The sequence below is a fragment of the Bison bison genome, unplaced genomic scaffold (assembly GCF_000754665.1).
Source record: "Bison bison bison isolate TAMUID 2011002044 unplaced genomic scaffold, Bison_UMD1.0 scf7180017854867, whole genome shotgun sequence".
Taxonomy (NCBI): Eukaryota; Metazoa; Chordata; class Mammalia; order Artiodactyla; family Bovidae; genus Bison; species Bison bison.
Window position 1 is genome coordinate 21,441 of NW_011485440.1, and position 27,679 is coordinate 49,119.

At 51.0% G+C, this 27,679-nt stretch overlaps 1 protein-coding gene across 2 annotated transcripts in view; it reads right to left on the reverse strand.

Moving 5' to 3' along the window:
• LOC105001199 (probable phospholipid-transporting ATPase IIA) overlaps positions 1-27,679 on the reverse strand; it is a 60,574-nt gene that overhangs the window by 17,356 nt on the left and 15,539 nt on the right. For both annotated transcript variants that reach the window (XM_010857380.1, XM_010857375.1), the window contains exons 4-9: positions 24,169-24,277; positions 9,833-9,891; positions 8,504-8,555; positions 5,905-5,999; positions 4,553-4,633; positions 3,515-3,590 (exon numbers count right to left, since the gene is read on the reverse strand). In XM_010857380.1, the coding sequence (XP_010855682.1) occupies positions 3,515-3,590; positions 4,553-4,633; positions 5,905-5,999; positions 8,504-8,555; positions 9,833-9,891; positions 24,169-24,277 (472 nt within the window). The remainder of the gene's footprint in view (positions 1-3,514; positions 3,591-4,552; positions 4,634-5,904; positions 6,000-8,503; positions 8,556-9,832; positions 9,892-24,168; positions 24,278-27,679) is intronic.

Consider the following 27,679-nt stretch of genomic DNA (forward strand, 5'->3'; position numbering starts at 1 on the left):
CCCGGGAATACAAACAGCCTGGGCTCCGCGGGATAAAGGAAATCCCTAAGTTTCTCTCCTCTGGCCCCTCAGCTCTTGGCACAGCACCAGCAGAGGGACGCACCCAAACCGCCAAGAGATTCAAACAGAGTCGCTAAAGGAGCAAACCCCAGATGGAGTGCTGGGGCCATGTCTTTCAGACAGAGACCCCAGGGGAGACACCAAGGGCCCCGAGTCGATACAGTCTCCTGCACAATGTGGTTCCCTTCCAGGGAGGCGCTCAGCAGACGGAGAGCTGGAGAGAGTGGCTGCCTGCTCCCAGGAAGATGGCAAGCCCCAGCGAGTGCAAGCCAACCCCCCACAGACGGTCGGACAGGGGGAGCTGAGCTCAGGGTGTGCGGGGGTGGCCGTGCGCCCACGGCTCTCACCCCAGAGCGGACATGGGTGGGTCCCAATCCCCAGCGTCCAGGGTTCTAGAGAGTCCTAATAACAGGGGCCCCCGAGGGCAGCATCCCAATCTAGTACTGGCCAATCCTGGTGCCTTCAAAGGCTGCTGGAGACGCCCTCTCCCCTACACCCCTCTGTGCCCAGGACCGAAACAGTCTCCGGGAGATGCAGACCCCAGCCTCAGTCACCCCGCAAGAGCACGCCAGCAGTCCACAGAGCCGCGCTGGTCTGCCCAGTGCTTAAAAGCTCTGTCTCTTCAGCTTCTGGCTGTGCTGGGTCTTCACTGCCGCAGGTGGGCTTTCTCGAGCTGCAGTGAGTGGAGTGGGGGTGCGGGGGCTGCTCACGAGTTGCGGTGCAGGGGCCTAGTTGTCCCACAGGACGTGCAACCTTCTCAGACCAGGAATTGAACCCATGTCCCCTGCACTGGCAGGCGGATTCTTAACCGCTGGACCACCAGGGAAGTCCCTAAAGGTTTTGAAGTAGTTGCCAACTTTTAAATACAGAAGCTTGCATGTTAAAATATATATACAAATAAAGATTTGTGGTTTCTTCTGGAAAACTGGCAGATCTGAGGCCACTGGGTCTTCAGTCCTCACCGCATCTCCGGCAGGTGCTGAGCTCAGTCAACCCGCTTGGCTCCCACTTTCCACTCATCACGGTCCCCACTCAGCCCTGAAGACCCCTGACCTGCGCCCCTCCACTCCCCCAGACCCCGACCCCACTTCTGAGGCTACATCCCCGGCGGCTCCCCTCACACAGCCCTCCCTGGGCCGCCTGCCCGCTGTGGTGTCCACTCCATCCTGCCTGCCAGGGTCTCCAGCCAGCCGGGCTGCTGGGGTCAGGTATTTCCCCCAGCCCCTCAGACCCTCCACCACAGTGCTGCTGCCGGCGATCTCTGACCCCGTCCGAGAAGAGAGAGAGGGTGAGCCCCAGAGAGGGAGGATTCGACAGGTTTACAGCAACCAGACGCTGCTCTGACACGAGTCTGTGATTCCAGGACAAGCCCCGAGGAACAAGGTACAGACCAGTAGGCATTATCAGACCTGCACGGTGTGACCCGCACGCTGGTCACAGTTCAGCCCCAGCAGGGGCACCGACTGACGTGCTGCACACTGGGGGTGGGGGCAGGGGCTCAAGAAACCGTCCCTTTCCATGGAGAGCCTGAGAAGCACTGGGATCTACGACGCCCAGGTTCCACTTCTGCCGAGCCCCCACCAGCCTCTCCCGTCTATCATCACCCCAGTGACACCGCAGCCTAGCAGCCCGGTTACCATGGCAACTGCATCCTCCTACAGACTGATGCCAGCCAGTGCAGCTGGACCCTTAGCATTGCCTGGGAAGCTTTTTTATTCTTTAAATTTCCAACTGATAACAGTGGACTGATCAAGACACGGGAACTAGATTCTGAAGGGAACACAGAAGTGAAATCTCAAATACTTAAGATTACTCTCGAGGGTTGCTTCTGGAGTTGAAAACGGAAGGAGAAAATGGCTTGCATTTAATTTGTGTTTATATTAGAACCAGAGTGTGGTCAGACATCTACGCGGGGAGAAGCGGAGGCCGGCTAAAGAAATGGTAGCCGCCCAGCTCCTCAAACCCACTGCAAAGCAGACGCCCACTGCGGGGCGTGGCGAGTGACGGTTCTGGATTGGGGGTCACGGCTCTCTCTCGTCCCACCTCACCAAACACAAAGAATTCACACAAGTGGGGAAAGAATGCGTGTTTTAACTTCACGGTGCCTTTCTGAGGAGCTATGTGAAACCTTTTTTCCATCTTCCAGGTCTCAGTGTGCCTTCCCGTCTCCTCCTCCAAGGAGACGATCTCCCCAAGGCTGTGTGGCCTTAGGCAAGTCGCTCGACCTCTCTGAGACTCAACTCCTTATTCCGTTAAGTGTCCTCATTTAGCGTTGTGAGATCAAAACAAGAGAATGGAGGATACAACACTCTGTACACACAGTGCCCGGCAGATACGCCTTCTTATTCTAATCTCTGAGACTGAGGCTGAGAAGCTGAGCTCGTCTCTGCCCACGTGCAGAGTGTGTGGGTAGCAGCCTGTGCAGAGGCTGTGCGGGTCCCTCTCCTTTCAGAGAGCATCCTGACTGAGCGCCTTCTGTACTGAAGAGCTGCAGGGCAGCAGTGAGCAGAGGGAAGCGGGCTGGGAGGGGAGGTGGGGCACGGCACAGACTTCTCCCATAGTAAAGACAGGAAGTTGCCAGAAGTGGAATTACATGTTAATAATTACATATTGGGTTGGCCAAAAAGTTTGTTTGGGTTCTTCATAAGATGTTATGGAAAAACCCAAACAAACTTTTTGGCCAAGCCAATGACATACATAATATAGTGATAACAGGGGAACAGAGTTCTGCTTCTGGGCAAAACGCCTGGGCTCGAGTCCCAGCTTTGCCTTTTACATGCTGTGTGACCTTGGGCAAGTTGCTTAACCTCACCAGCCCTCAGTTCCCTATCTGCAGCATGGGGACGATGCCAGCACCTGCGTGCGGGGTACTGCTGGGGGGTGAGTGAACCACGTGACCCACAGCAGGTGCCAACAGACTGGCGGCCCCACCTCATCACTCCAGCTGCCCCAGGAGTGCGCAGCCCCTGGAGCCCTTCTGCTCAGCTGCACCCCAGGGTCCCAACCTTTCCTTCCTGCGCCTCAACACGTCATCCCACAAACTGTGTTCTGGAGTCCAGAGGACCAGACAATTTCTACGTCACCTGGGAGTCTCCGACACCAGGGCACCATCAGGACCAGCTGGGAAGCCCTCATGGACACAAGAGCCCGGACATCCAGGCTGACCCACTTTCTGGTACAGATTAGGACGTCAATCTCACGTGGCAATTAGGGGCTATTCCCAGGGCGGACGCTGTGGCCGAGTCCACAGGCCAGGGCAGCCTCCCCTCTAGACGCCTCCAAGCACCGGGGGCAATTAGATGGCCGTTTCATTCCCCGGGGGTGCAGCAGCCAGTGGAAAACGCCATTTGACCGACAGCTCATTTTCCCAACTGACAGATGATTATTCTCATTATACCGGAGGATCTGCTTTCCTCTTCAAATTGCTAACACATTCCTCCATAACGGCACGTACCTGACGCGGTGACTGTGCCAGCCCACAGCGCGTTCTCTATGCTCAGGCTCTCGCTGATCGGGGGGTCGCTGTCCTCCTGCAAAAGAGCAGATGGACATAAGCTGGCCCACCCAAGTCTGCACGGAGCCTGCTGCTGTCTCCAGCCTGCTCTTTGCAAGAAAGGAAGAGAGGATGACCCCCGCATTTGGAAGCCAACAGCCCAGCCAGGAGAGAAGGACCAAACTCATAAACCCTTATTCTTGGCGTTTCAGTCCCATGGAAATACTTGAAAACAGTAGTTCATGATTTAAGAAACGCAAGCTTCCAGCACTGGAGGAACATTTCACAAGGTGGGAATGATAAAGTACAGGGAAATCCATCAGAAACAGCCCTTTGCTGGCCTATCTGAGGGCTTCTAGAACAAGAGCAGGAACAATTCAATACAGGTTCCATAAACCTATCATCTCAGATGCCTAAAATAATTCAAATCCAAATTTAATTTCTATTCCGAAAGGTTGGGATATGGTTTAAAAGTTATAACCATGGTGGACAGGACTTGGAGGATACTCATTGGAAAAGACCCTGATGCTGGGAAAGACTGAAGGCCAGAGAAGGAGGGGACGACAGAGATGAGATGGTTGGATGGTATCACCAACTCAATGGACATGAGTTTGAGTAAATGATGGTGATGAGTTGGTGATGGACAGGGAGGCCTGGTGTGCTGCAACCCATGGGGTAACAAAGAGTCAGAGATGACTTAGCGACTGAACAACAGCAAATGGCTTCATGTGAAAAAGACATAAAGAATAACATTAATTACAAGAACACTTGGCTCTAAGTAGTCAGGCGACGACAGCTGTTGGGAGGCTTGAAAAATTCCCAGCTGTGTCGCCTTTACTGAGAATCATGTCAGTTTTCAAGGTGGAGTGTTCTGATGGGGACGTCACCCCCACATGACACAAAGCTACGCCCCAACAAAGCCCTGCTGGCAGTGGGCAGCGGGCCCTCACCCCGGTCATGCCCCCAGGCAGGACCCTGTGCCCCTCGAGGCTCACTCACTCGGGTGAAGGTGCCCACGAAGTTGTGAATGTCGATGTTCGGCTCCTCTGCATACACATACGAGCGGATCTGAAGAAGGTCCTGTCCCACGGGGGTGACGTTTTGGAAACAAAGTCAGTGCACGATTAAAAGGGATTTCGGAAGGCATCCACTGTTTTTCAAAAGCAACTGTACTTTCCAAACAGGCCTCACAACCACGGGGCAGGTGGAGAAGAAGGAAACCTTCCCGCAAGTTAGTCCGGGAATCTCTACCTGCAAGATCCCCAAACACCCTGAAGCCCTAAAGGGGAGAGTCTGTGTTTACCCGGCTTTTCCAGGACTAACTGATGGTGCACATCCCTCCCGCTCTGCGACACTCTCGTTTACAAGAGTCATTCAAACCCACCGAAACCCTCGCTCATTCAACAAAGGGCCACAGGGCGCTGACTCTGTGCAAAGCCTCGGAAAGGGCAGAGAGGTGAACAAGTGTGCAAGAACACCTCACACCCATCAGGGTGGCTACTATCAAAACAATAGGAAACAGGACTAAGTTTCCTGGCGGTCCAGTGGCTAGGAAGCCACCTGCCAATGCAGGGGACACGGGCTCAACCCCTGGGCCGGGACACCCCACACGCCTCACTTGGAGCAACTAAGTGGACCCACCACAACTACCAGGCCTGTCCTCTAGAGCCTGGGCGCCCCAAGAACAGAAGACACCCCGATGAGAAGCCGTGCCCCACGACTAGCCCCCGCTCGCCACAACTGCAGGAAGCCTGCACAGCAACCAAGACGCGGCCCAGACAGAAGCAAATAAATCAATGAGGTTTCAAAAGCAAACGAAACCCCAGGGACTTGTGCACACAAGGCAGGAGCGGGTCTGCTTGCTCCTGGAGGAGAAGGGCGAGGGCCGGGGTCGGAAGGCAGAGCTGGAGCGGGCGGGCACGGGGACAGAGCGAGAGGGAAATCCATCACAAACAGTCCTTTCGCTGGCCTGTCTGAGGGCTTCCAGGGCACGGCAGGGCCTCCGCAGAGAGACAAGAGCCGCAGGACCGAGTCCCGGCGGCCGCGACGCCCTCGGAGAGCATGCACGGAGGAGCGGGCACCTGTGTCGCCTTTTAATTTCATCCCAGGTGCTCCGTCAAGGTTTCTTAAGGGCTGGAGCTGCCCGCCAGAGACCATCAACCCCATCGGCCAGATCGGGGTTCACAAGGCCGCGTGGCCCGCAACCAGCGAGCGCCTGAGGCACCAGGAGGATCTGGGGCCCCTGCAGCCCCGCCTCACAGCGGGCGGCCCCCCGTGTGGCCCCCGAGGTGGGCATCAGAGTCCCACCCAGACACGGCCGTCGGAGGGCTTCTGCAGGGAAAGCTACTCACGGCGGCGGTGGGCAGTCTCTGCGTGCAGGCCACGGGCAGCCGAAGCTTCCAGTCTGTCTCCCCGTCCAGCTGATCTGTCCGCAGGAAGCAGGACCCTGTGGAGGGAAGAGGGGGCGCCCTCTGTACACCTGCGGGTCAGGACCACACGCCCACCCCGACCCCGACCACGGGGGCGCTGACAGCTCCTGCTCTGGTCCGTGTTAGGAGAGCCAACCAACGGCCAAGAGGCAAGAAGTAATACCCAACTTCCCGCTTTCGCCATCAGCTCTGGGTTTAAAACCCCGCTCCTCCACTCACAGTAGGAGCCGGGGCTGGGCTCCTGGCCGTGCTAAGCCTCAGCCTGTCGTGTCTGTAAACTGGGGAGAAACGCAGACCTCACAAGCTGGCTGCAGAGGATTCCATGGGAGTGATGGTACCCCCAGACAGCGGCTGGCACAGGCTCACCAGCACTCGCCTCTACGAGGTGCAGGCGTTGCAAGCACCTTCTCAGGAACCGAACCTCCTGGGTTCAAGGCTCCTCGGCTCACAGGCTGCGCAACTTGAGGAAGCTGCTTCCTGTGAGCCTCAGTCTCCTCGCGTGCACAAACGAGGGTGTCAGAGCGCCGACTCCCAGCTTGAGGACTAGAGAGCTGCTTCACGCAAACTGCTCCGACCTGGGAAGGACCACGGAGCCCTCGGCCGTGACTCCCCCGCACATGTGACGGGTGCCAGGTTCAGCCTGACGTGTGCACGTCTGAGCAGGCAGCTCCGTGGTTCAGCCTGACGTGTGCACGTCTGAGCAGGCAGCTCCGTGGTTCAGCCTGACGTGTGCACGTCTGAGCAGGCAGCTCCGTGGTTCAGCCTGACGTGTGCACGTCTGAGCAGGCAGCTCCGTGGTTCAGCCTGACGTGTGCACGTCTGAGCAGGCAGCTCCGTGGTTCAGCCTGACGTGTGCACGTCTGAGCAGGCAGCTCCGTGGTTCAGCCTGACGTGTGCACGTCTGAGCAGGCAGCTCCGTGGTTCAGCCTGACGTGTGCACGTCTGAGCAGGCAGCTCCGTGGTTCAGCCTGACGTGTGCACGTCTGAGCAGGCAGCTCCGTGGTTCAGCCTGACGTGTGCACGTCTGAGCAGGCAGCTCCGTGGTTCAGCCTGACATGTGCAGGTCTGAGCAGGCAGCTCCACGTTTCATCAGAGGAGCCACCGAATATCCTGACACTGAAGGTAAGACTTCTGAGAACTTTCAGGAAGACCCCTTCCAGTCCATCTTTGTTTTGTTTTTGGAAAAAAGAGAAGACTTCTGAGACCCTAATCCATTTTCACTGACAAGGAAACAAGGCCCAACCCGAGGACAAAGCTGTACTGTTTAAAGGACTGTTTTAACGGGAGTGCATTCCACGCACCCTGGATGATTTAACGTATCATTCATTAGTATACTCTGGCCACCTGAGGCAAAGAGCCAACTCGTTGGAAAATACCCTGAGGCTGGAAAAGACCCAGGGCAGGAGGAGAAGGGGCGAGAACCAACATGAGATGGCTGGATGCACAGGAGTCTGAGCAAAGCCCAGGAGACAGTGGGCAGGGAAGCCTGGCGTGCCGCCGTCCATGGAGTCACAGCGTCAGACGCAGCTGAGCGACTCAACAACAACAAATTAAATATGAACCTCATCCTCACTTTTATTAAATTCGTCACAGAATGAGGTTGCAGCAAGCTCCAAAGAATACAAACGTGGATTTTTCTGAGGTTCAAAGATCTCTGCTTCTGCCCGCTAGGCAAGAGAAAAATGGCCTTGTTTCCTGAGAACAGCTTAAATAACAAAAATAAAAAGGAGATTTGAGTCAAATGATGAGGCAGGCAGGCAGGCAGGCAGCAGAGGGGGCAGCCACCCCGGGGAATACAGCCGGGCCTCCAACCCTGCTGTGGATGCGGACGGCCGAGTGTCCAGCATCATTTCACGTGAGGGATGTGAGGATCCGTGGATTTGGTACCCACGGTTGGCGGGGGGAGGGGGGCAGGTCCTGGAACCAAACCCCCAGGACACGGGAAGACAGTGGTAACTGTGACACGTCGGGTCTTGAAGGAGACTGGAGAGGGTCACTAAGGCAAACAGGCTGTAAACAAAGAATAAACGGACGGGCGGGGCGACCGTGGCCCCACCGCTCGTGAGCCGAGGTTTGGGGGAAGGCCACCCCGCTCTCCCCGGCCCGGCTTCTCTCTGCCCCACCTCGCGACACACCTCCCAGCATCTTCTCAGAAGAGTCTGTTGCTGTTGGCTTTTGTGTGTTAGACACACTTCCTCATCCCACCAACTCCAGAGGTTGAGCTGAACGCAGCCCAGCGCGGGGCGGGGGATGCCCAGCCACCGCATGTGACCCCCCAGCGGCAACTCAGCAGAGGTCCCACTGTTGCTGTCGTGATCAGAAGCTGCTGACCGGCACGCACCAAGCCCCCCGCCCCACCCTCCCTGCTTTTTAAAGACTGCTCTATGAAAAGAAACATTTTTGGTCTGCCTCCATGGCTCCAAAATGATCATCCGCTTCTGTTACATTTTCAAATGATTATTTTGCCAAATCACCACTGAAAGGTTAATGGCTGTTTCCAAAATTGATCCCAGATGCTTACCGTTTTTTTCTGATGTCCTCAGGAAGATCATGTCGGCAGGGACCCGCTGGTTCTGTGTTATGAACAGAGAGACTGTTACCGTGAGTGCCCCTGTGTGGGGATTCGCACCCCCCTACCCCCTGCCCACTCGGTGGGGAGTGGAGGGGGCAACCAAAACCCACAGCCTCTTTTAAGTGTCTGCCTTTGTCGGAGACAGAGCTGGGGATTTACCCTGTTTTTGAATCTGAAAAATCTTGGGCGGCTGCTGTTACACTGCTAATCCCCTATTGAAATCTTATCTCGAAAAGAGAGCTTCCCATTTTCTGGCGAACCCAACCATTACCTCCTGCAACTGCAGCCTGCAGACCCGGGCCGGGGGGGCCCAAAGCCTGCTCCCCAAGCTGGCCCTCGTCCAGGCTGTCTGCCGAAACTACAGACAGACGTAGGCTAGCCTCATCTTTCTGCTTCGACCAGTTTTTCGGCTTGATGTTTGGCTTTGGGTGGGATTTACATAAGGAAGTCAAGTAGGAAGAAGCGAAAAAAAGCCACGCTCAAAAAAAAAAGAGGGTCGCCAGCAGCAGCCCACGTGTAATTGTGAACAGGAAAGTGTGCCACAGAGAAAGAGGCCTGTGAGGGCCTTCGCAGCTGCCACTCAGGAGAGCTTTGCTTTACCTCAAATCAACTGTGAGTTCTTAGATTTAATCCTTTTAAAAGAGCAGAGTTCACTTCCTACAGAAAGAAGCTGAGATGCAGTCCTTTCCTAATCAAGTATGATTCCAAGACTCTCCGGGGCCACCCCGCATCCAGCACCTCCCAGCGTACACAGTACCGGGAGATACGAGCCTTGGCTGGAGTAACATAACAACAGTGCTCTTTTTAAAAGTGCGTTTGTGGCCTTCTTACAGTTCTGTTTCACTTAACCCCTACTCCCCATAAAATGACAGAAAAGCACAACATTCAAGTCAAAAATACACAACCTGAAATTGTTCAACAGGCAAATGACAAATATTTTTATGTGCTGATACGGGCAGCGGGCCTCTAGGAAAAAACTTTATGATGAGTTAAAAACAAAAAGACTCCCAAACAAAGAATACATCAAACAGGAAAGCAGAGCTTATACTCTTCGTGTTTGCAAGCGGGATTTCGGGCCAAGCAGCACAGAAACCTTGAAACAGTATTTTGTGTGTGTGCTTCATGTTTCTCCCAGGCAAAGGTGCTGGGTAGAGCCCAGAAAGCTTATGGCCACAGATCCAGGAATCGCAGGGCAGGATTCGTGAAGTGAGCGTGACCACGCCCCGCGCACGCGCCCCCAGGCAGCAGCAGTCACAAGCCGCGAGACACCGCTCTCACCTTCTCGACGATGATAAGGTCTCCCACCTGGATGCTGGAGCTCTTCACCTTTACCGTCCCTGCAAGGAAACATGCCCGTGATATATCACGTCTGAATTCATTTCAACTCCTTGTGTCTCTACAGAGCGTCCGCCAGCCTGCACACCCTGAAGGATGTGCCCCCCAAACCCAGCAGCTACAGCATCTCCTGCCTCTCTGAAAAAAGGTTCATCTGCTGCAGAGACCAATTCAAAACCTGATCCCCACTTCTGAGAGCCCTGGAAGGGCTCACAGGCCTCAAGTCAGATCTTCTGTCCTCATGGCACTTTAGAGGCTCTTCTCAATCAGCACTATAAAAGATTCATTTAGCCACATCCACACACAGAAATGGGGAAGAAAATCCAAAGGCAGATCCACGGTCAACAGACCAACACTGAATTCTCAGCACCACCAAAAAGAAAGCAGCTAACCCAAAATGACTTTTTAAAATTTGCAACTGCTATGCAGTATGGTTCATATGGGCTTCCCTGGTGGCTCAGACACTAAAGAATCCGCCTGCGATGCAGGAGACCCTGCTTCCATCCCTGGGTCAGGAAGATCCCTTACAGAAGGAAATGGCCCCCTCCAGTATTCTTGGCTGGAGAATCCCATGGACAGAGGAGCCTGGTGGGCTACAGTCCACGGTCCCAAAGAGTCGGACGCAGCTGAGGGATGAACACAACGGCATGCTTCGTATGTGGGGGAGGAGAAGGCCGCCCGCTCCAGCGCTCTTGCCTGGGAAATCTCACAGACTGAGGAACCTGGCGGGCTACAGTCCAGTGTCACCGAGAGTCAGACATGACTTAGCGACTCAACAACAGCAAATGGCTTACATGATTATAATCAGACCACACAACTCTGGCTGCATGCTTATCTGGATAAATAATAACATTAAACATGGATTCCATGCTAAGCGCTGTATACACATTGACATCCTAATGGCTTAACTTCCTCCTCTCAATGACCATCAGAAAAGATATAATCTCTAGCTTTCAGACAAGGGAAGTGGACTCAGAGAGGCCCCATCTGCTCCCAGTCTCACAGGTCAGCACCAAGAGGCGCACCCCACCTGACTTCAGAGGAAGGAAGAAAAAACAAGAAATTCAATTCAACTCAAAAAACATTTACTAAAGTGCCATGGTCTAGGAATTCAAAGAAGACAGTCCCTCATCCTAAAAGAGCCCACAGTCCCGTGCAGGAGTCAACAGAGGCATCCTGGGGAGTGCGGGACAGTACACGGTTTAGGTTCTGCAGCCAATAAACAACTCAAGTCTCCCAACAGCTGTTCCCCCCAAAGGCCAACAGTCTTTTGTGCGTTTATGCTGGGCAACGTCAAGACCACTCCTGGCTCCCGGGCCAAGGTGGTGGGCTGAATTTGGTCTGCCAGCTGCAGTCTGCAAACCCATGAGCTGTGAGAGAGACAGCAGGACAGATGCTGTGAGTACAAAACAGTGTGTGGAAGGACAGGAGACAGGTGGGTGCAGAAAGGAAGCCGGAAGGACGGACACCGCCCCCTCTGAAGGAGGACGGAGAATGGTGGCTGGCACCCCGAAGGCACGTGACGACTCACCCCACGTTCAAGCCCCTTCAGTGGAACACCTGCTGGAGGCCAGGGGATCCAAGGGTGGGCTCCGTGGACCTGCACCCGTGGAGCAGAGGCGGCAAGAGACACATAATAAGTGAATGGAGTGGGGCTTGGGGAGGTGTCAGCAAGCACTTTACAGAAGAGATGAGGTCAGACCTGACCAGATGATTCTGGCTACCAGCATCGGGAAAAAGGCATGAGACGACAAAGAGAGCAGCACACGTATGCACGTGGCCGCAAGCTGGAACTCCTTCAGCAAGACCAGAAGCATCGCGTGGAGCACAGAGATGAAGGTCTGTGGGCGGCCAGGTGGCCCAGCACGCTGTGAACAAGCCTGCGGAGGATGCGGGTCTTTACCCTCGTGATGGACGGGATCCCCACACGAGGGAGCACCACCACCAAAATCTTCATGCTCCTGGCACCTCCTGTTAGCCCCATTTAGTAAGTCCAGGGGTCCTGAATCTGCTGTCCCCCACTGTGGGCTCCTTCATCTGACATACACCCAACATTCACCCACCAGGAACTTGTGCACGCAGCTCAGATTATTTTATCTGACACTTTTCACATCATTTAATGCCACAGGTCTTTCCAGTAATTCATCACTGCTGAGATGCTTCAAAGCATTCCGAAGACTTCAACTGAAACAATTCTTTCTGAGTTCCACGGGGTTTGATCTTTAACTAATGTTTGTCCTTAATTAAACTTTGTCATGGTAACAGTGAGGAGACCTGGTGCTAAAAGGGGAGCTCTCAAACACGAATGACGTCTAGACACGATGCAGAGGGCTCTCAAGATGGCTAGCCGGTCCCAGCTGGACCCTCCCTCCCCTGGAAAGGGAGACTCCCACAGAGCCTCGCTTCCATAAACCAGAACTCAAGCCGACAGCCTGAGCGGGGGCACCCTTGGAACCTACTGGCCTAAAGCATCGGTGACGGTGAGGCTGCGGTCTTTGCAGAGAGAACCTGTGCTAATCCTAAGAGTCAGCTCATTAGAAATGCATGAATGAACAGGGGGTGCGAAGCAGAGAATTCTCTTCCTGCCTGAACAATGCTTCTGGCCCCACCAGGGGGGCAACAGGGAAAAACCGCACAGCAAACACACTGCTGTTTCGGAGCAGCTTATCAAGGATCTTCCTGGAGGGAAGATGGTAAATTCAGCGCGTCCCCCTGCCCCCACCCCCCGGTGCCCGTAAGCTTTTCCTTCGCCTGAGTCCACCCCAACTTTCCCAAACATAAATTTACACACTGTCCTTGGTGTTCTCACTGGAATTTATGCTGGTGGCCTGACCCAAACCATCCCTGAGCCTGTGTTCTGATCTTCAAGACCTACTCACACGTTTTCTCCGAACGGCCAACCCTAAGAAGAACACTGTTATAATTCTTATTAAACAATAACTGCATCTGGATATGCCTGGATATGTGAGCAAGACAGAGGACAAAATCAGGGGGATTATCCTAAAGAGGTTAATCTAGGGACAGAAGAGATTTATCCTTTTCTTTGGCATATGTACTTTCTAAATGCTTCACGATGATTTTTCTTTTTTTAAGAGTTAACATGAGGGGCTCTTCCAATAAGAAAAAATATATAATAAATTAAATTAGCTCCAACCCCTAAGTGACCAGGCCCAGACTTTCCCCTTCCATGGCAGGGTTCTGATTTACGGTCAGTTAATTTGAACTCTGCCTCTCTGTCCATCTGCTCTGCCTCAACAAAAACCCCTTTAATCCACTGCGCTTGCAGAGCAGTTTCTGACCAACCCCAGCAGGCCGATCCCTCCGACAAACCCTCCTACTGTACCGGGCTCCAGGTCGGGAGGAGGGCGGGGGGTAGGGGCACCCCCGCCCCGAGGTCCCTGGGGAGTCTCAGTCACAGCCCCTCATTAGCATGTTAGTATTCGGGGGGAGGAGCCTCAGCTTTCAGCTTCCACACAGGGGGACCCTCAGTCTCACCCGCTCCACTGAGCCAACACACAGGCCGGACTGTAAGTCTGCACATCTCGGGTCACGCTGCCATTCTGGGGTGATGAAAACTGCGCGGTTCACGAGCATTAAAAGGGCAGCTAGCGGGAGCTGCTGCACAGCACAGGGAGCTGGGCTGGGTGCTCTGTGATGGCCTAGAGCGGTGGGACGGTGGGCAAGGGGAGGAGGGGGTCCGAGAGGGAGGGGACATGTGTACACTCACAGCTGGTTCACGCCGCTGTACCTCAGAAACCAACACAACACTGGGGAGCCAATATCCTCCAAATTAAAAAAACAAGAATGTCTGGCTCACATCTGTGGGCAGAACACACATGTACCTGCTCGTTCTGACGAGAGAAGGCAAAACCAGAAGAACGAAAGGAGGGAAAGCGGCCGGAAGAAAAGAGAAGGGGAAGCAGAGATCCATGCTTCGGTTCCATCACTGGGGGTTTTGCTGCCCACATCCAACATCTGAATGACACGCCATCTCTAAGAAGGCCTTGAGTGGTAAAGAAACCACCGCTGCGGCAGGACAGAAACAGGACCAGAGTCACTGGTGAAGACCCAGGCACGCAGTGGCTGGGATTAACTCCCCAAAAGAGAAGAATCTCAGAACTGTGGAAAGGGTCCAAAGCACATGATGTCTAACCATGCCTGAGCCACTGTTCTGAGTGTTCCACCAGCGTTCCTACAAAAAAGGAAGAGCAGAAACCTTCACGCTCTCGCAGAGCTCCCCATCTTCCTGACAAAGGAAAACAAGGCCTGAGAAATGGCATAGTGACAGTGATGATGACCTAGACCTCAAGAGAGACGAGAGCCTGAGGCTTCCCCGGTGGCTCGGTGGTGAAGAGTCCGCCTGCCAATGCAGGGGACATGGGTTCGATCCCTGGTCCGGGAAGATCCCCCAAGGCCTGGAGCAACTAAGCCCATGCACGACGACGACTAAGCCTGTGCTCTAGAGCCGGGAGCCACAACTCCTGAGCCCATGGGCTGCAACTACAGAAGCCCACACGCCCTAGGGCTGGTGCTCTGCAACGAGAAGCCACTGCAATGCGACCTGCGCACTGCAGTGAGGAGGAGCCCCCGCGCACCGCAACTAGAGCACGCCCTAGTGCAGCAACAAAGACCCAGCACAGCCAAAAATAAATAAATTGTTCTGAGAGAGAGAGAGAGAGGCACTCTCCCTACAGTCCCTTATTGGACTGCAAGAAAATTCTCTCTTAACACTCCACTGGGAGTCAGCAGACCTACTTCCCAAGGGGTCCGATTTTCTGTTCCTTTTTTTTTTTTTTTCCATCTACTCCAGAGACTCCTAAAGCTTCTAGAGACAGAGCCCAGCCCTGTGTATTCATGTGACCTGTGTATTCACATTGATCCCCTTACCCTTGGGCGAATGGTCTACTCTTTTCATACCATAATTCTTAATAACTTTTAAACAAGGGACCCTGGATTCTCATTCTGCACCACAAATTACACAGCTGGTCCTGCACAGGAGTGAAAACGTGCACTCACACCTTTACAAACGGAGGAGAAGATCTGGTCTAGGGACTGAAGACACAGAACTCCCCACCTTGCCCCCCAGACCTCCCTTCTCTTTCAGACCCTGTCACACTCAACCTCCAACCTCTTGGCTCTGGGATTTTCACCATCTTTGCAGAAACTCTACAGAAGTTGGGTAAGAGATTTTTCAAAGGTTAAGTGGCAGATTGCCTGCCGGCCACATCCTAAATCATGAAATGCCTTCTATAAAATAAATGCACCCCGTTCAGCTTCGGCCACTTCACCCAAGCCGTCTCTTGAGTCGGAGTTTATAATGGGGAACGAACTTCCAATTACTAGATCTGTTTATTTCTGCAGCGATGGACCCCCAAGCCTTTCATAAGCAAACCTATTGAGCCCAAACCATGCTTTTCATGGATGAGAGCTTCAGAATAAGGGCAGTTTGTCTACACTGCAGAGAGAAACCAGATGTTTTCCATGAGTCGAAACAAGCAAATGACAATTCAGTCAAACTGCAGAACCGCCCGCAAAAAAAAAGTAAATTCCAGGGCTCTAGTGCGTGGGGGTCAATTTTCTGACCCCCGAACACCTCCAGCTATGCTTCTATTTTTCATTGTGAACGCAGGACATTAACTGCCTTTGTAGGTCTCTGCAGCAAGCTCCATGCACTAACCCTGGTTAATGTATAACTCTCTAACTCGCACTCTAATCTGACTGTGACAGTGATGAGTTGTAAATTCTATAGCATGTGTACATTTCCTGGGCTTGACACGAAAACGCCTCCGCAGACCCGGCAGAGTTCACAGGTTTAAAGTTGATATTTTCGTCTTCCAATCGGGTTGTCTTGCGTTGCCCAAAGCCGAAGAAAAGACTGTTATGTGAAAACAGGCAAACGGTGGAAGAGTATTATTATAAATTCCACGGGCCACTTCCTGGGGCTTTTGTTTAAGTTAGCGGGAACTTTAAAAAGAAAGGCTGGAGTTTAAATTTAACAAGTTTATACTCAACAGAGGCTTTTAAAATAAATATATAAATGGTCCTCCCCTGCTTCTGGTGCCCAATAATGACAGACTAGACCAACACCCCCGGCAGGGGGTAAATACCTGTTGGGAAAGATAACAGAGCAATTTGCATGGGAGATTTTTTTCCGGGGTTGCTTTTTTATTTTGGTTAAACAGTAGATCAGTTCACCAGTGGTTTGTAATAAAGTGAATTTTGAGAAGTTTGAAAGAATAAAAGGAACCTTATGAGTCTGAAATAACAAACTTCGTATCTGTCAGAAAATGTATGGCAAAGTGTTTGGCAAGACCTATTTTAAGTTAAGACTTGTAAAAGCTAATGCTCTGAATCTTGATGAGAGAAGCCTGGGCAATGCTTTGCTTACTGAGCTGTATTTGAGAGCCTCAGTAAAAACCTTTGCAGTAGTCTTGCAGCAGGAATATCCAATGACCATCACTGAGCAGATGCAAGCTATTTACGAATAAAATGGATAACGTCCTAGTGTTTAGCACAGGAACTAGATTCAATGAGCTGTAATAAACCACAGTGCAAAAGAATATATATATGTATCACTGAATCACTGTGCTGTACACCAGAAATTAACATAACACTGTAAATCAACTATACTTCAGGAAAATCAGACTTTTAGGGAACTGCATTCAATGTCCTGTGAGAAGCCATAGCAGAAAGAACACAGAAGAAAGAAGCATCTGTATGTGTCTAACCGAGTCGCTCTGCTGTGCTGCAGAGGGTGGCACAACGCTGGAAATCACCTACACGCCAACTTCAAAAATAAAGTTTACAATGATTTTTAATAAAAAAGTTGTAAAAGACCATGACTGTAATTCTCTTCTCAAAAAAAGTATGAAGCCTTTTTTAGTGTCATCCCACGTCTGGACAGAGTTCATACTCTGAAAACGTAAATGGTGCCCGTGTTTAAGAATACAGAGTTTCCGTTTAGCTAATTAACTATTAGCTAAACAACAGCCACTCGTGACCCCATGCTCCCTGCCCTATCCAATCTCCTGACGAACTCCACTGCGATACAAGGTCCTAAAGGAAACACGTGTGTCTTTATACCTCAAATTTTAGTCGTATTCACTGCAGTCCTAAGCAATGCGGTAAAGTGGATTCTGAATTAAATCTTTAAAAATGCATCCCTCTCAAATGGAAGTGAGATCCTTGAGGTTGCTCTGTACCTGGCAAAGGGTGCACAGAGCAGCAGGGAGGAACACTCTGGAAAGAACGGAAGGGTGAAGATACCAGTTCCGTTTTTTACACCACCTCTGTCCTAAAAAGCTGAAAAGACAGATTCCCTCCATTTTGCACAGACCTTTGACTTACGACTTACGGTTCACCCTGTGCCCAGATGTCCCCAGCAGGAAAGAAGCACCAGCAATTGTTTAATTGTGCTTCTGTTTGCACTTTCTTTCAAGGCTAATTATCCACTTGCTTCATTTAGCCCTTGATCACAAGTTAGGCTGGGAAAACATTCCTGGCATGAAGACCCCTGGAATTCATCTGGTGAAAATTTGAAACCAGTTACCCACACCCCACCTGTGATAAGCAAGGCAGGTTCCCCACTTCAGAAATAAAGTTTGGGTTTGGGGAAAGTCAAAGATAAAGAAAAATAATTCCTTTACCAATTATTATTTCTTGGCCCAAGCCAGATCTTTCAAGTAACAAAACAAAGTTTTGCTGAGCCTGCTATGACTTTAAGACCCTCTCTTCTTCGGCTTTGGTGTTTCCAGGGCCACTGAATGCTATTAATTTGGAAAGACAGCTCTACCATTAAAGTCATAAAACGCATAAAGGTCAGAGAACCTCTCTTAAGTCTCTGATCAGGTTTAAATGTGGATTTCAAGCAGGAGGAAAGGGGATGATTACTTATTTAAAAGCACCCTTCTTATATGGCTTTCAACAGTTTGCCTCAGAATGAGGAGGCTGGATCGACTTCTTTGGACTCAGAAATGTGTTTTGTCATATTGTATATTCAATATCCTGTAATAAATCCTGTAACGGAAAATAATCTGAAAAGGCTTCCCAGTTGGCTCAGAAGTAAAGAATCTGCCTGCAATGCAGGAGATGCAAGAGATGTGGGTTCAATCCCTGGGTTGGGAAGATCCCCTGGAGAAGGAAATCACTCCAGTATTGCCGCCTGGAAAATCCCACAGACAGAGGAATCTAGTGAGAAACCATGGGGGTCAAAGAGTTGGACACAACTTAGTGACTAAACCATCATCATATATATGTGTGGGGTTGGCCAAAAAGATCTCACAGGAAAATGCAAACAAACGTTTTGGCCAACTCAACATATAACTGAATCACTGTGCTGCACCCCAGAAACAGACACAGTGTAACACCACGCTGTGAATCAACCAAGACTTCCATTTCAAAAACGCGTTTTTAAACTATGTGCTCAAGCTAAACACTGTGACAATTATTAAGAGACTACGGGAAAGTCTGAGCCTCAGCTCAGGGCCCAGCAGTGACCAGACTCACAGATGAAGGTGTTACATCAGGCTCACGCCACAGCTCTATCCTGTAACTGCCCCACCGTCTCAGACACGACGCTGTCCTTCTCTGAGCCTCGGACGTCCATCTGTAAAACCCACCTCCATGAGGCTGTTTTAAAAAGTACAGAGCAGACCTTACCCAGCGCCTGGCTGGTTTATAGTTGAAAACCTTTCTTTGTTTTTTCCTCTCCTGCTTCCCACTTTGGACAGCATTTTTCTAACAGTTCCAGTGCCACCATCTCCCTGCTGCATGCCGTGATGACAGATTTCTGGATCACAAAATGAACTTGCCCGGAGTCTCAGGTCTTCACTGGCCTATATGGTCTTTTCTTCTATTTTCCCGGGAAGGAGCGGCTCAGGAAACAAGGCTGAATTGGGAAGAACAAGATGGAGCCAGAACATGGAATTCTGTCCCCCACGCTTCTAACCATCACTGTCTGTGACCTTTGGGGGACTCTTTTTCCTTTCTTCCAGCTGTGCCCGGTCTTTGTGGAGGCTTACAAGCTTCTCCACTTGCTGAGCACGTGCTCTACAGCGCGCTGGCTCAGTAACTGGCACACACACTTAGCTGACCTGCAGCGTGTGGGAACTTAGTTCCCTGAGCAGGGACTGAACCCTAGTCCCCCGAATTAGAAGGCAGGTTTCTTAACCTCTGGATCACCAGGGAAGTCCCCCGGAGAATTCTTTACCAGGCCACTTCCCGGGCATGTGATCCACGTTAACAGCACAGGGGGATGCACTCGGAAGCGGCTGTGACTTGGTTTAACGCTATGCTGTGCCATCTTGAAATTCTGAACAATTTTTGAACGGGGGCCCCTTGCCCCTTGTGTTCATCCTGCATTCAGCACTGCAAATCACAAAGCCAGCCCTGCCTTCTTTTGTCCTCTAGGACTCAGGATGCAGGTCACCTCTTCTGCGAAGACACCAGCAGCTCCTGCCTGACGCACTCCCATAACCTCCCATAACTTCCAGCTCATTCCACCAATATTTAAGGAAGCCCTGCTACAATACCACTCGTGCTGCCTTTCTCGGGCACAGATCTAATCCCAGCCCAGTGCTAAACTCTTCTCATGCAAGAGTTTTACTCACGGCAGCTCTCTAAGGTAGGCACCATTATTATCCCCAATTCACTGACTGCTTAAGGGATCTGCCGCCACGGCAGAGGGGCGGCACACAAACTCGGAATCACTAACTTCTTCCCCCACCAGGCACTGTGCTCAGGACCAGAAATGCAGTGGTGGCTTGGAAGGGCCATAATGCTTGTGCCTCTACAGTATAATTATAAGTTACATTTTATAATCATCCTAAATTGCCTGTCTGGATACCTTGCTGCACTGTTAATTCCTTGAAGTCCCAATCTCTCATGTTTATCTCTGCAATACAGAAACCCATCACAAAATCTGAAAGCGCTGGAGTCTCAAATACTCTTGAAGAATGAATAAAAGGTCATTTCTACACGTAGGTTAATTTTACTATTAAAGTGCTTCAAAAACTTCTTATTAAACTATGACAATTACATTAAAAATTGATCTACTGGTGTGTTGCTTTAGACACATTTTGATTGAAATAAGATGATCTAAACCCTTGGAAGCAGCAATTAAAAAAACACTATCCATTTTTCCTCCCAGTGCTAAGTTCATGATTTCCAGGGTTTTAAGTTCAATTATTTAAACTCAACTTTTTCCCTCCAAGTTTAGAACTCTTTCAATTTGACTAACATAATGCCTCTAAAACTTTGGCAACATCCCAGAATCTGTGCCATTGACATTCTTATAATGATACTAACTCTGCGATATCTTGAATCTAATTTTGAGACAAACACAAATTGAGGGACAGAGTACAAAGTAACTGGCCTGAAACTGGCCTGTCCTTTTCAGAAATGTCAATGTCACAACAAAGAAATCTGGGGCACTCTGCCAAGTTAGAGGAGATTAAGGAAGCAATCATATGCAACTGGCAAACCTGTACTGCTTTTTGGACTAGGAAAAAAAAAAATACTATTAAAAAACATTTAAAGAACAAATGGCAAATTCTGAGCGAAAAGTATAGAGAAAGTTAACAGTAATATATTCATGATAAATTTATTGATTTTGTAATTATACTGTGTTATTTAAGAGAAACATCCTACTGGGAATTAAACACAATCTGCCTGCACTGTAGCAGACCCGGGTTCGATCCCTGGGTCAGGAAGATCCCCGGGAGCAGGCATGGCAACCCACTCCAGTATTCTTGCCTGGAGAATTCACGGACGGAGGAGCCTGGTGGGCTATAGTCCATGAGATCGCAAAGAGTCAGACACAACTTAATGACTATCACAGACACACACATTTAGGGGTTACCTGGAAAAGGAAATGGCCACCCACTCCAGTATTCCTGCCTGGAAAACCAGTCTGTGGCTACAGTCCATGGGGTTGAAAAGAGCTGAATATGACTTAGTGACTAAGCAGCAGCACCGGCATGAAGGGGTTAAAAGGGAATGTCTGCAACTTAATTCTCCAAGGACTTAGAAAGGGTGAGGTGAGAGTATTAAAAAGCAAGAGGTTAAAAACTGAGAAACCTAGGTGAGGGCAAACAGGAGTTTTCCACATAATTTTTGCAACTATTTTGCTAGTTAGAAATTATCACCACCCCCCTACCCAATTATTTGGGCTTCCCCAGTGGTTCAGATGGTAAAGAATCAGCCTGCAATGCAGGAGACACGGGTTCGATCCCTGGATCGGGAAGATCCCCTGGAGAAGGGACTGGCAACCCACTGCAGTATTCTTGCCTGGAGAATTCCATGGACAGAGGAGCCTGGTGGGCTACAGTCCGTGGGGTCGCAAGGAGTCAGACACGACTGAGCGACCAACACTTTCACGTTCTTTCCCCAATTATTTAACTATATTAGTATTAATACAGTGTTGCTATTATAAACCAGGAAATGATGCAGAACGTAGGTAAATATTATGGCTTACAATCTCATGATCAAGGACTTGATGTTTTGGTTTCCAAACTTTCTTGAATTCCAAAAATAGTATTGAAAAGTACATTTTAAGATGCCATGTGATAAAAACAGAAAATAGTCCTGCATGGCTACACATGCATGTATCTGCTGCCCTTTGCTTTTGAACTTACTAAAAGATCTTGATGAAAACCCTGACTCCAGAAAATATTAAGCGATTGAATAGTAAGGTCAAAAAAGGCTTCTTTCTCTTCCTCTGTCTGAAATCCTCTAATTTTAGCTTCTTACCTTGGCCCTTCCCCCAAAGTGTATCAAATAACTACATCCCCACCCCTCCCCCCCCCACACTCCCACTGTGCTTTCGCTTTCCAAGCTGGTGGTTTTCTTCAGTGCCTTCTTTTCTGTGGAGCCAGGGTCTGGGCTGACACTCAGAACTCTGCTCTGTTCTCCCGTCCCGTTGGATTGGCGTGACAATGGGAACCACGGGCCACAGAAGGAGACCCACAAAGGAAGACAAGCTTTTACCGCAGGAGCATCTGCCAGTTCTCCTTACGATCTTTTCAAGAGCTGGAGGAAGCTAAAGCGGGGGCTGAGAAAGGGGGTCTGCAGGGGAGCGCAGAAAAAAAATCATTCACGGGAAAAGCAATTGCGATATGAAAAGAAGCAAAGAAGGTGTGGAGCCTGGACGGCGATGCATGGGGTCCCCAGACCCTCCTCCTGAGCTGGACAGAGACCCACCGCACCCTGTCTGGCGGAGCTTCTGTGGGCTGCCGAGTGTTTTAAATGTTATAGTCAGAATATGTTATTAATGGAGGATTAATATACACGAACCACAAAAACATGTCTTGCAGGGGGGTCTTCTGGTTACCCCCGTGGAAAGCCCACGCCACCTGCCTTTGCAAAGATTATGTTGGGGTTTCTTTCTTTAGGTAGCAAAACGCCCTAAATATAAGTAGTTTAAGTGGAGAAGGTAATAGCACCCCACTCCAGTACTCTTGCCTGGAAAATCCCATGGATGGAGGAGCCTGGTAGGCTGCAGTCCATGGGGTCGCTAGGAGTCGGACACGGCTGAGCAACTTCACTTTCACTTTTCACTTTCATGCATTGGAGAAGGAAATGGCAACCCACTCCAGCGTTCTTGCCTGGAGAATCCCAGGTACGGGGGAGCCTGGTGGGAGGCCATCTATGGGGTCACACAGAGTCGGACACGACTGAAGCGACTTAGCAGCAGCAGCAGCAATAATAAGACATTTCTATACCAACTCTAAATCCCACCTTTTCCCAGAGACTGGCAACTTTTAAGACCACCGACTATGAAAATCTCCTTAAATGAACTAACGCAAAATACTCTCACACCCTCCTGCTGTTGCTATCTAGTCACTTGTCGCGTCTGAGTCTTCGTGACCCCGTGGACTGCAGCCAGCCAGGCTCCTCTGACCATGGGATTTCCCAGGCAAGAGTACTGCAGTGGGCTGCCATTTCCTCCTCCAGAGGATCTTCCCAAACCAGGGATGGAACCTGCGTCTCCTGTCCGGCAGGCAGATTCTTACCACTGAGCCACATAGGAAGCAAGCCGTCACACGTCTATACTAAAAAAAAAAAAATTTTTTTGGAGTCTTAAATAAATTTCTCCAAAATTTTTCCTAGAAGGAAAAGTCTTCTCAGATCCCAGAAACTACGGATGAACTGCTTCTGGCGAAGAGTGAGGCACTCCCCATAAAGCAGTTCACACCCCGGCTGGGTGCAGGCTCCCTCAGGCATCTATCTTATCTCCTTCAGAATTCTCAATTTCCTGGAGGCAAAGCACAGCTTTTATCCCCCTCACCGGCTCCTGAAACATTAATCCCTGAACGGGATCAGTCATCCTTGGGTGTTTAAGGTAATATTCTTATTTCCTATGGGAAATCTAGGTAGAATCCGTACTTCGAAATAAAAGTCGACATCAGTTGGGTTGTTTCATGGGTTCTCCATGGTGTGTTTGAATGGGTTTTTTAAATTCCACCATTTCAAAATTTCAAATGAAAGTGTGCCTAGTCAATTCTCTTCGGGTCAGATTATTCACTCTTTATTCTTCCATTTTGAAAATTTATAAAATCCCTCCAAAGAAACCTTCACAGACGCAACATTTAGTATGAAGTCTGGTGCCTTCTTAAAAAACTAACATTGCAAAGTTGTCACACTAGTTTTGTAATGTTGAAAGAATATGTTTTAGAGCTATGCTCCCTTGAAAACCTGTGTAGGACAGAGTTTACAGTCTCCGCACCAAGAGAGCTCAAGTGGCACAGAATCTGCCTGCAATGCAGCAGATGTGGGTTCAATCCCTGGGGCCAGGAAGATCCCCTGGAGGAGGAAACGGCCACCCACTCCAGTATTCCTGCCTGAAGCATCCCATGGACAGAGGAGCCCGGTGGGCTACAGTCCATGGGGTTGCAGAGAGTCAGACGCGACTGAGCATGCACACACCCAAACGCCAACAGAAGGGCTGCCTCCTCAGCCAGCGGGGGAAAGAGGCAAGTGCTCGGAGAATGTCACGAGCGCACAATTAATCCCGGGTGGATAAGGCACAGGTCAGCTGTCAGCACGGGCTCCAGGGGCACAGTGATGGCCCAGGGATGTGGCCAGAGTTCCCCCAGGCCCGGGGCACACCCTGGCCTCCCTCAGTCGCTCGTCCACTGAGCGACTGTTCCGCCCCAACCGCCCGCACCCCACGGCCCTGGGCTGTGAACTCTGCTCCCTGACGGTCAGCAGCCCGTGGCCAAGTTGGGACCCAATGCCCACCCCGCCCGCCACCCCCTGGGGCTGGGCAGCAGGAGGCTGACCTCTCGCCGTGAGGCGGCTGTAGACCTGGGAGTTCACCTCCTTGTCCCGCATGTAGCATCGGATCTCCTCCACCGCCTCTCGGATGATGGTGACGGCCAGCACGAAGCCCTGCATGAGAGAGAGAGGGAGAGAGACAGAGAGGGTGAGAGTGAGAGGGAGAGAGAGAGAGGGTGAGCCGGCCTGAAAGCCGCCGGCCTCCCCTGGGGCCGGGACAGAAGAGACCAGAAGACCAGGGCGGCAGGGTTTCAGGTGCACGAGCCCCAGCAGGCCCACTTCTCTGCATCTCCTACCCCCGAGAAACCCTCACAGATACCAGGACGTCCCATTCGCCCCCACCCAGGGCTCCTAAGAGTGAGAAACACAGAAGCCCCAGAGCCGTCTGGCCGCTGGTAAGGGCTGAGCGGCGGGGACGCCCCTGACGTCTGTGGCTCACTCGCCACACGCCGGGTGCCATCGGAGCACTTCCCCCTCTTGGAGCAGTTCACCCCTGGGATGGCCACGCTAGCCGGGAAGAGACTGAGACGCTCAGAGGTAAAGAAAATGGGCCTCCCTGGTGGCTCAGTTGGTAAAGAATCCGCCTGTGGTGCAGGGGACCTGGGTTGGATCCCTGGTTCGGGAAGATCTCCAGGAGAAGGAAATGCAATTCACTCCGGTATTCTTGCCTAGAGAATGTCACGGACAGAGGAGCCTGGCGGACGACAGTCCACGGGGCCTCAAAGAGTCAGACACGACTTAGCAACTAAACCAGGGACGTCAAGGTCCTGAGTGATCATTCAGGGGCTCCTGTTCCAGAGTCCTTGCTCTCAGGGGCCGCAATGTTCTGCACCTGCAGAAACCTGGATGGGTGGAACCAAGCAGGGGGGCCACCGGAGCACAAAATGAGTCACGATGCCTATTTGTATTGACCCGCCAGTAGGGAAATCAACCTTCCAGCCATAACAGTGTTCACATAAACACCAACAAATATCCATACACTGCTGAAGATTTTCCAATATTCTGAACTTTTATTATAAGGTCTGTGTGTGTGTGTGTGTGTGTGTGTGTGTGTGTGAGCTCAATCATGTCCGACTCTTGTGACCCCATGGACGATATCCCACCTGGCTTCTCTGTCCACGGAATCTTCCAGGCAAGAATACTGGAGTGGGTTGCCATTTCCTACTCCAAGGGGATCTTCCTGACTCAGGGATCAAACCCACATGTCTTAGATCTCCTGCATTGGCAGGCAGATTTTTTAGCACTGCGCCACCTGGGAAGCCCCCACTCCTTAACTGTTGGTTAGAGTCCTCTGTAAGAAGGGGACGGGGTGGGGTGGGGACTTCTTACTTGGCCACAAGGTATGTGGACTCTTAGCTCCCCTAGCAGGAACACACTTGCACCCCCTACGCTGGAGGCAAAGTCTTAACGACTGAACCACCACGGGAATCCTCATGTTAAAGTATTGATTGCATAAGCACCCATTAGTAAAAGGAAAATTTCAAGCCGTCCCACCTTCCCGCGTTAATATCCCCACTCGTACATAAGCATCCATTAGTAAAAGGAAAATTTCAAGCCGTCCCACTTCCCGCGTTGATATCCCCACTCGTACATAAGCACCCATTAGTAAAAGGAAAATTTCAAGCCGTCCCACCTCCCGCGTTGATATCCCCACTTTAAGCCGTCCCACTTCCCACGTTGATATCCCCACTTTAAGCCGTCCCACTTCCCGCGTTGATATCCCCACTCATAAAACCTGGTGCGGACTGGCGTCTGTCACCCATGGTAGGGATCTATTTTCGTCTTGATTTTTCTTCTCGTATCAATAAAAGCAAGAGCAGCCATTCATTTTTCTTACAAAAGAGCCTTGTCATCTCTCTTTTTAAAGTCATTTTTTTTAATACAGAGGGCACAACTGCCCCTGAGGTTATTAGCAGTCGTGAATTCTTTGAAGATTTCATTTTCATACTGTTTACCCCGGGCGATATATTAACTTCGATTCAAAGGACGTTAAATCTCTTATGTAAATCTGGCCAGCGATGTGCCGCTTCGTGGAACCCCTCCCGAGGCCCATATGTCTTTGCCATCAAAGGATTTCTCCTGTTTCCGATCAGAAGGAAAGTACACGCTGAAGCCACAGCAGAACCGGTACATTTCAGAATGGAAGCAGGACCAGACCACAGAGGGAGGTGAGAAGACCTGGTCAGGAGAAGCGCGGCCCACGCCTGCAGGACCCGCCCCCACCTCGCTGCACGCTGCTGTTTTGTCCTGGGCCAGAATCCAGGTTTCGGTTGTTTGTTTTTTCAAGTGTTCCAGTTTCCAGTTCTCTCTGGGTGGGTCTGGCTAAATCCCATCGATGTTAATGGGAAGTGTGTGCTTATCACAAAGACAGGAGGGGCTAACCTCCCTGCTGCACATGAACACTGCTTCCTAAGCCACCATGGGCTTCCAGGTGGCACAGTGGTGAAGAACCTGCCTGCCAATGCTGGAGACACAAGAGTCACAGGTTCGATTCCTGGGTGGGGAAGATCCCCTGGAGGAGGGCATGGCAACCCATTCCAGCATTCTCGCCTAGGAAATCCTAAGGACAGAGGACCCTGGCGGGCTGCAGTTCAAGGGGTCGCAAAAAGTTGGAAATGACTGAGTAACTTCGCACACAGGCGCACAGTCAGGTGCTGGGACCCAGAGCTGAAAGTGACTGTCCACTGAGTGAAACTCCTTAAGAGCCAGGGAGCTCGCACACACAGTTACCACGTCTGTGACCCAACACGCACACACACCAGGGAGCTCGCACACACAGTTACCACATCTGTGACGCCCCGCCCCCCCCACCCCAAACACACACACACACACACACACAGAACCCTCACCAATCCCAGGGGACCTGCCATCTCTTAAGCTAGAAACTGCTTTACAAAGAGATGCAAATGTGGTCCAGATATAAATTCCAACCTTCCAGCTTTGGAGGTCCCTAAGGGCCAAATCACTTCATGGCAAATAGATGGGGAAACTATGGAAACAGTGACAGACTTTATTTTCTTGGGCTCCAAAATCACTGCAGATGGTGACTGCAGCCATGAAATTAAAAGATGCTATGACCAACCTAGACAGCATATTAAAAAGCAGAGACATTACTTTGCCAACAAAGGTCCATCTAGTTAAAGCTATGGTGTTTCCAGTAGTCATGTATGGATGTGAGAGTTGGACCATAAAGGAAGCTGAGTGCAGAAGAATTGACGCTTTTGAACTGTGGTGTCAGAGAAGGCTCTTGAGAGTCCCTTGGACTGCAAGGAGATCCAACCAGTCCATCCTAAAGGAGATCAGTCTGGGTGTTCATTGGAAGGACTGATGCTGAAGCTGAAACTCCAATACTTTGGCCACCTGATGGGAAGAGCTGATTCATTTGAAAAGACCCTGATTCTGGGAAAGATTGAAAGTGGGAGGAGAAGGGGATGACAGAGGATGAGATGGTTGGATGGCATCACCAACTCAATGGACAGGAGTTTGAGCGAGCTCTGGGAGTTGGCAATGGACAGG